At 36.7% G+C, this 9,116-nt stretch overlaps 1 protein-coding gene across 1 annotated transcript; it reads left to right on the forward strand.

Moving 5' to 3' along the window:
- The first annotated feature begins 145 nt into the window (after nt 1-145).
- Nucleotides 146-8,604, forward strand: LOC131353472 (serine/threonine kinase-like domain-containing protein STKLD1). Its single transcript, XM_058390540.1, has 19 exons — nt 146-318; nt 449-535; nt 610-654; nt 773-847; nt 945-1,049; nt 1,156-1,226; nt 1,369-1,484; nt 2,554-2,669; nt 2,931-3,064; nt 3,719-3,849; nt 4,649-4,726; nt 4,826-4,942; nt 5,106-5,243; nt 5,884-6,012; nt 6,145-6,270; nt 6,388-6,516; nt 6,721-6,861; nt 8,249-8,328; nt 8,421-8,604. Exons 1-19 carry the CDS (start codon nt 304-306, stop codon nt 8,496-8,498), a joined length of 1,911 nt encoding a protein of 636 aa, XP_058246523.1. The 5' UTR covers nt 146-303; the 3' UTR covers nt 8,499-8,604.
- The last annotated feature ends 512 nt before the right edge of the window (nt 8,605-9,116 follow it).

Consider the following 9,116-nt stretch of genomic DNA (forward strand, 5'->3'; position numbering starts at 1 on the left):
GAGGAAGCAGCTACCAAAATACGAATTAGGCGACCTTGGTCCGTTTGTTTTATGTTATACAGTCCGTGTGTTGCAACTTTATAAAATATATAATTTTTAATGACTTATTTTATTTATGTGTATTTTATTATAAGTTTTTATATATGTAAATAATGAGTTGACCGGACACGCGGTGATACAGGACGCATGCGCAGTGCATGTTTGACGTCTCCAAGCGCTTAATACGAACGCAAACACACAACCGTCTCACCCCATGAACATATCGCTGAAAAACTTATCCTGGGCGCTAAAAACTTTCCTATTATGGAAAATTTTGTGGTAAGGCTATTCGGGGAAGGGTCTAGTTTACTTAATGAACGATTGCTTTATTTAGTCGATTGTATTGTAAACTTCTAACAAGTTTAAAGATGTAACCACTGGCTCATTTGTCTGTCCATCTTTCTTTCAGGTTGTAGATGTGATGCCTCCAGGGTCCTTTGGAATGACCTTTATTGTAGAAGACAGAAATTCTGGCTTGGAATACACGCTGAAGAAGGTATTGAAGAATACAGTGCATTAGTTAGTTTATTTCATTCCTGAACCTGAATAACTCCAGTGTTGCTTTTTTAGGTGGAATGTTTGGATGAAACTAGAGCCAATAGAAGCCTACAGGAGGTAGACAACCAACTAATTCAACCTTTAACCTTTAATTTCCAGAGATTGTGTGACAAATAAATTTGTTTATGTATTTTTTGTTTTGATTTGTAAATCATTAGTTGTGTGCTGTTCCTAGGCTTTGTGTCTCATCGATGTGAATCACCCAAACATTGTCAGATACAGGGAGTTATTCATATTATGGGACAAACATGTAAGACCATGTGAAATACAAGTGTGTTTATTTTTGTTCTTTAAGGCTTTGCTGTTTGTTGTTGTTGTTATTGCTTATTTAAGTCATTCTATCATAGATAACATCGTCCATGCTTTCAATGGTCATGGACTGTCCGTATATGACAACCCTTAAAATAGTCGTCTCATCTCAAAGGGAGCAGAAGGAGAGGTTTGAGGACAGGGTATCATCTATATTTATTTACTAACTAAAAAAGTTGCATAGCAAACTCTTTATCTTTCTGTGTAGGCAATGTTTGTGATATTTCTTAAATTGCATGCTTTGTCCAGTGCCTACAGATGTTCTTGGGACAAATGGTGGATGCACTGGCATACCTCCACAACAGATGCATTTTACACAGGTTAAAAGATGTATCTACAAATCATCATATACATTTGTCTATATGTTTGTCTGTAGATCTTTTGTATAGCTTTTACTATATTTTATTGTCATTTATTGTTAATATTGTGGTGTGAAATATCTGCTTTGTGTGTGACCTTTAGAAATCTAAAACCATCCAACATTCTGATGAGCAGTGACTCTGTCTTTCGCATATGTGATTTCGGAACCGCAACTATCTCACAAGATCAAGCAAAGGTTGATATACGAATCAAAGAGAGTAAGTTTACCAAGTTTACCATTGTATACAACTGTAAAAGTACTCAATATCAGTGTGACAGAATCTCATTTTTTATGTAATGATTATGATAACATGTTCACAATATTCAATATAGACTAAAGTGTTTATAAATTTTTTTTATTTGCGCATGGAACATAGGCAGTACATTAGCAAAACAATATTATACACACATATATATATATATATATACACTACCAGTCAAAAGTTTGGACACACCTTCTAATTCAATGTTTTTTGTTTAGTGACTTATTTTCTACATTCTAGAACAATACCAGAGATTTCAAAACTATGAAATAACACACATGGACTTAAGTAATCCATATGTAATGACAACAAAAAACAGTCAGTTGTTATTTTAAGACACGGAGGTCAGGTGTTCTGGAATAGTTCTTGCAAGAACAGTATTGTCAAGTGCATTTGCAAAACCCATCAAGCACCATGATGAACCTGGCTCACATGAAGACCATCCCAGTAAAGCAAGACTAAAACTTACCTCTGCTGCAGAGGAGAAGTCCATTTAGAGTTACCAGCCTCAGAAATCACCAGTTAACAACACCTCAGATTAGAGCCGTTATGACGGCTTTACAGAGCATCAGTAGCAGACATATCTCAATATCAACTGTTCAAACGAGATTATTGTGGATTTTGGCCGCCTTCAGCATTGTTTTACAATGTAGAAAGAAATAAACATCAGGAAAGACCATGGAATTAGAAGGTGTGTCCAGACTTTTGACTGGTGGTGTATATATCTTTTTTTTCTCATTGTTTTCGTCCTTACTTGTATACATTAAATTTATTATTTAATATACATGAAGAAAAACTTGCACTTCTTAGAAAAACGGTTTAGATTTACAGTGCCATCTAGTGGACAAAGGTAGATAGCTGTTTAAGAGTTTACTGTACCAGTTTGTGCTGCTCTCACAAAGGCTTTAGACTGCCAGAGTAATTTAGCTCAGAAACATTTAATCACTGCTTAGATTGCCTTAAAGTGAACTAGCCAGATTTTAAGCTGTGACATGTTGACATTACTGTTAATCTGCTGTTCTAGGTGAGAAGTGTTGGATGGCCCCTGAGGGCATGAGGCTATTCCAGTGGAGTGACAAGTCTGATATCTGGTCACTCGGCTGTGTCCTCCTGGACATGCTGATATGCCACATACTCAATGTACATTACTCTTTTGTCTTTTAACAATATAATCTCACTTTCTGTCTCAGAGAGAAATTTAAGAAATTGGCATAACTCTATATTTAATAAAAGTGTTTCTTCTGTTTTCTTTCCAACAAAGGTCTACTTTTTTAAATGAAAGACCTTGATTTTCAAATAGATTTGAGGATTTACAAATGAAATATTTTGCTCTTGTGTTTTGAGCTTTGACATAGTCATGAACAATTTCACAATAGATCATATTTACTTCTGCGTTTCCAGGAGGAGGCCTCTTTGTCACAGCTGAGTCAACTGAAACATGATCTCACGCCTTTGGATCTTATCATATGCAAAGACCTTCGCAAGCTCCTCACCAGGATGTTAGGCCTCAATCCGAAAAATAGAGCCAATGTCTGGTCAGTTTAAGTAAAAAGTGTATCGATGTGTAAAACATATCTGCTAAAAATCATTTTTCACCGGCTTGTACAGAACAGATACCATATACACCAATCAGGCATAACATTATGACCACCTGCCTAATATTCTGTTGGTCCCCCTTTTGCTTCCAAAACAGCCCTGACCCGTCACGCATTATGTATTCTGACACCTTTCTATCAGAACCAGCATTAACTTCTTCAGCAATTTGAGCAACAGTGCCTTGTCTGTTGGATCGGATCACACGGGCCAACTCCCCCACGTGCCAGTTCACCACTGTTCCTTTCTTGGACCACTTTTGATAGATACTGACCACTGTAGACTGGGAACACCCCACAAGAGCTGCAGTTTTGGAGATGCTCTGATCCAGTCGTCTAGCCATCACAATTTGGCCCTTGTCAAATTCACTTAAATCCTTACGCTTGTCCATTTTTCCTGCTTTTAACACATCAACTTTGAGGACAAAATGTTCACTTGCTGCCTAATATATCCCACCCACTAACAGGTGCCATGATGAGGAGATAATCTGTGTTATAAACATCACCGTCGTAATAATATGCCTGATTGGGGTATGATATTTAAATTTTTTCCAGTGAAAATTGAGACAGGAACAGTTGTGTTGTCTGTTAATACAGGACGCTGGCGAATGAAGCTATTGTTCAACAAAGTCTGATTCTCTGTGGTTCTTCATCACATTCTATTAAGCGGACTCTGCCTCAAGGAGTCACTGAGCCACCATTCCATGAAGGGATTGACAGTGTTTTAGGTATGTACTTTAACACAGAAGCACCTCCTCAATCAGCACATCCTACCCTATTTTAGAAATCTGTCTAAATTCTTGGACAATATTCATATCATGTTTTCATAGTAACAGTTAATTCATGATTCATTGTGACCTGTGACTCATAAAACTTGTTGTCATGGGGTTCTTGAGTGGAGCAACACTCCACACTTCAGAGATTGTGAGTTCAAATCCCAACGATGCTACGGCCTTCATGGAACAGAATCCAAGAGAGTAAATTTGGCCATGCTCACCAGGGTGGGATTGGGTTTCAGGTTATCTCTCCTGTCAGTTACAGCTATGCTAGATATTATTGGGAATCTGTAAGGTCATGTATGCAGAAGGCTGGCTTAAAATATCTCAGAGGAAGCATGTGATAACCTTCATTCTCCCCATTTGCTAGCTGTCATATGACAGCAGAGATCTGACTGGTGGGTGGGAATTGGCCAAGACAAAATTTAGGAAGAAGAAATTTAAAACGGAAATAAATACATAAAACATTATACATGTTTTTTTAGTGTAAATAATTAGTGTAAAGATTTATGTGTGTTTATCATTTTTAAAAGAATGTTTTTATTCTTAAAATTATTATTGTACAACAGAATAAAAAAAGGCTGGTGCATAAATGGCTTGGAACATAAATGGAGAAAAAATACACCACATACTGCCACAGTATAAAATAAATAAAAACACTTTGGGAAATGCTGATATTGGACAGTAATAAACCAGCATAGATTATTTTCCTTAAAGTTTGACCACAGGAGCTGTTTGTTCTATATTATAGAGTTTATGATGATGTATACAGATGTGGAGGCCATTCAGCTTTCCGTTCTGTCGTACCTAATAAAGGAGGAAGGAACAGGTATATCTTTTAAATTGATTGTTTGAATTAAATAAGGAATACTATGTGAATGGATAAGAATAGAACTTCTGTATTAAGAGTGCATTCTTTATATAATAGCCTTAGACAGAATTGAGGATGTGGTACAGGCTGTGACTTTTGCCATGATGAGCCACGCTGAGTCAGTCTGCATCCAGCTGAAATCATTCCAGCTCATACAAGTGCTTCTAACTGCAGGTCTGTCAATAAGTCAATTATATATATATATATATATTATAATTATATATATATATATATATATATATATATATATATATATATATATATATATATTAAATACTTTTATGCAATGATTTTTGTTCCAGTTCTGGTGGATAATGCAGCTTGTCTATCATTTTAGGACAGTATATTGGCAAGGACTGTTGCCTGTGTGGGGAAAATGTTATCTCTTATGTCCTGAAAGCTGTACAGAGCAATCCAAAGAACACAGATCTGCTGGCCAATGCCTTTCAAGTGCTCTTGCTCATTTCAATGAACGGTGTGTATTTGATGTCCCCAAATATACTGTAAGCATCTGTATTCCTTCACCGTAATAGTGATTCTATAATATCTTCCCATGTAGTTGTGTGGTGAGAAAACCAGTTGGTTGTCACTGTGTCTGAATTTTGACAAGCAATCAAAAAGACAATCAAATCAAGTATGCTTGTAACATATTTTGACAGCTGACCTTACAGATATCATACATTTATGCCAGCAAAAAAAATCTTTATTTACTTTTTAGTCTTGCCTAGCCTATCATCATCCAAAGATCACTCTGGGTAAGGAACCAGAAGAATGAAAGCAGTATTAAAACCAGTCAGTCTACCTAAAACTGTCTAAAGCAATGTGTGATTTCCTCAAACGGTGAATGTCACACTTTCATCAACTACTTGGATATTAAATGAACATAAGATAAGATTATTCACTTTAGATTGTAATCAGATACTGCCTGTCGATATTTGCAATGCCTCCGTTAGAATGGAAAAATCAGGCTAAAATTTGATAACGTTACTTGCTATTAAACTACATATAAAAGAGAAACTTATCTCAGTTCAGAGAAGTCTAGTTCTGAGAATTGTATATAAAGTAGATTAGTTGATAATTATTGATTATCAACAATTATACATTTTCTTTGCTAGAGACGGCCTGTGAACTGATTGTGAAACTGGACAGTGTTCATCAAGTATTGGATACATTAAAGGATTACCCACATGAGAAGGATATCATCATCCCTTGCTGCAAACTCATACAGATTACACTGGAAAAAGGTAATTGTAACACTGTAATAACAGTTAAATCAGTAAGCCTAACCAAATGATAGAGTACAGCTGTGATTTTCTTTTATTATTATTCATGTATCTAAGTCAGTAAGTTCACTTCAGTCCATTTGTTCTCTTAAGGTTGTTGTGCTCCAGAATCATTTCCAGATGCTGTTGAGACATTGTGCGTTGTGGGTGAGCTTTATGTACAAGATGCAGTTGTGGCAGAATGTTTGTGCTCTGCACTACAGTTCCTGATTACTCAAGGTAAAATAGAGCAGTTCAAGAGTAGGAACCAAGGATGCACATTCATTTCTGCTGCATAAACAGAACATGCCAACACTAAAGCTGAATTTCCTATCGCTTTCATTTTGAGCTATATAGCTCTGCACAAAGAGAAAGATATTGAGAAGGCTACTTGTCTATTGATGCATGAACTCAGAAGCCATCCAAATGAAGCTGCTATAGTGAACCACGTGTTTGTCGCCATGGCCGGGTTAATCAAAACCTCAGGTGAGAGAATGTCATCGATCTGATAACTAAGAACTAATGAGATGTTCATTGGGTGATACTGTCCAGTCTGAATACTATTTGCATTTCATTCTAGTTAGTGTGCTAGATAGTGATTTCATAACCAAAGCAATAGAAGAAAAACAAAGTAATTAAAGAATTATATACATTATCAAAGACATTCTCTCTCTCTGTCCTATCTATCAGATACTGCTGCTTTACAGCTTTGCCATGTAACAGATGAAAGGAATGGTGTTTATCACATCATGGCTGCAAGAAGACACTATTTAGATAACCCAAACATCACAGAAAACTTTTGTCATCTTCTGAAGCAGATGGTCCAACATGGTGAGTGCAGAAACATTCAGTGCAGTTGATACTTTGGTTAAAAACGGATAATGCATTAATAGAGATCTGAGAGTGAACTAAGAAACATTTTCTTGTTGGGAAATAAGAGATCATTCATTTAGAATAGGGGCAGCATGGTGGCTTAGTGGTTAGCACTGCTTAGTGGTTAGAAGGTCCTGGGTTTGAATCCTGGGTCCAAACAGGCAGGGGTCTTTATGTGTGGAGTTTGCATGTTCTCCTACGTGCCTGTGTGGGTTTACTGCAGGTACTCCGGTTTCCTCCCACAGTCCAAAAACATGTACATCAGGTTGATTGGTAATTCTAAATTGCCCATAGGAGTAAGTGTGTGGTTGTCTGTCTATATGTGTGGCCCTGCGATGGACTGGCAACCTGTCCAGGGTGTACCCCTGCCTTTTGCCCTATGTGCGCTGGGATAGGCTCCAGCAGATCCCCGTGACCCTAATTAGGAATAAATCGGGTATAGACAATGGATGGATAATTTAGAATAAATATGTTTAAGCACAATTGTAAATAGAGATGAGTGACGAATTGAAGGAAAAACAAAGTGTCTAAGCTTTATGTTTAACTTCAACTCCAATGCACCTTGGCACATGTACAAGCCTCTGGAACTGTGGTGCAGCACTGAACATCTTTATTCCAAAATAAAGATATCATCTCATATGCTGATGTTTTGATGATGGTGGTGGAAAATGCTGTCTAACACATCAGTCCAAAATCTCCTGTAGATGTTTAGCTTGGTTGAGATCAGGTTACTGTCTAAAACATAACATACACTCATGGAGCACTTTATTAGGAATACATGTACACCTACTCATTCTTGTAAGAATTTAATCACCCAATCATGTGGCAGAAGGACAATGCGTATAATCATGAATACAGGCCAGCAGCTTCAGGGAATGTTTAGATCAACCACCAGAATGAGAGAAAAATGATCTCTGTTATCACACTCTCTTATAACTGCTGATCTCCTGGGATTTTCACACACAACAGTCATTAGGGCAGGAGTGTCCAAAATGATATGCTGGAACAAATCTACAGGAACTGTGATGCAAACATGTAAACATGGACCAGAATCTCAGTGGAATGTTTCCAATATCTTGTGAAATGCATGCCGTGAAGATTTGAGAGCAATGTGAGGCCCTACCCAGTATGAGTATAGTGTTCCTAATAAAATGCTCAGTAAATATAGAGTTATATCTGTATAAGGAGGTAGTGTTTCGAAGTGTATCCAAACCATGACAGCAAAATGCATAACAGAGCTACAGGCTTTTGCTTTTGTTTTTATTTTCTGTCTACATATGCACTGCTGCTGAATTGCACTTTCAGTTTCATGTTATCTGTTGACATTCATGTATTTGGATCATAGATGCGATCCTTCCAGAATTATTGGCTGAAAATGTACAGGAGGAATTGGAGCAGATATTGCAACAATATGAGTCCGGCACGGTTTGTATCAGGACGATTTTTTTTTTTAACATATGGTATATACCATTTAGCAACCTTGGGTCTAACTTGACTTTAAATTCTGTTCCTCTTAGGACACTGTACTGTTGGCACAGGACATCCTGTCAAAAATGACAAGCCTTAAGGACGTTGAGTCGACAAGTTCAGCATGATCACCATCATGGGGCACTTTAATTTCGCAAAATCATGAATATTCATATATCTTTGCATTCTTTTTTGGGCATAAAATTGTGCAGTTATTGGAGCTTTTGTCAATTTGGGGGCATTAAAACCATATGTTTTTATCAATATGAATTTATTATTATTATTATTATTATTATTTAAAAAAAACACTACTTATCAAACCTATGGGCAATTTATCATAGCAGATATACTTACCTCAACCTTTATTAGAGGTGCAAAGGAAACAAAAAAAAGATAATACAATTAAAAAATATAGGGAATATAAATAGGTTCTTAAATCTTATGGCATTGGATTTTCAGAGGGGACAGGAAAGTCTTGGTTTGACCCATGCTGTGTAAGATGTATGAGAGTGTTATTATCGATACCGATTCTTTCGAAATGACTAAGATCAGAAAACTCAAGATTAAAAACATGACCATTACGGACATGGGGCAATTATTCATAAACAGCCATAAACAGATAAAGGAGGTGGAAAGAATGTACAGAACCTAGAGGAACCAAAATACATAAAACTCTTTCATCTGTATATTGGATAAGTTTATTCCAACTGAATTCACGGATGATTTGATGCAGGTCTCCGGACTCC

This window comes from Hemibagrus wyckioides, linkage group LG05, assembly GCF_019097595.1.
Source record: "Hemibagrus wyckioides isolate EC202008001 linkage group LG05, SWU_Hwy_1.0, whole genome shotgun sequence".
In the NCBI taxonomy this organism is placed as follows: Eukaryota; Metazoa; Chordata; class Actinopteri; order Siluriformes; family Bagridae; genus Hemibagrus; species Hemibagrus wyckioides.

Excerpts from the sequence above, each read along its gene's own strand:
- LOC131353472 (XM_058390540.1), top strand. Across the intron at positions 6,013-6,144 it reads ACAGATTACACTGGAAAAAG|GTTGTTGTGCTCCAGAATCA; the intron begins GTAATTGTAACA and ends TGTTCTCTTAAG. Across the intron at positions 6,271-6,387 it reads ACAGTTCCTGATTACTCAAG|CTCTGCACAAAGAGAAAGAT; the intron begins GTAAAATAGAGC and ends TGAGCTATATAG.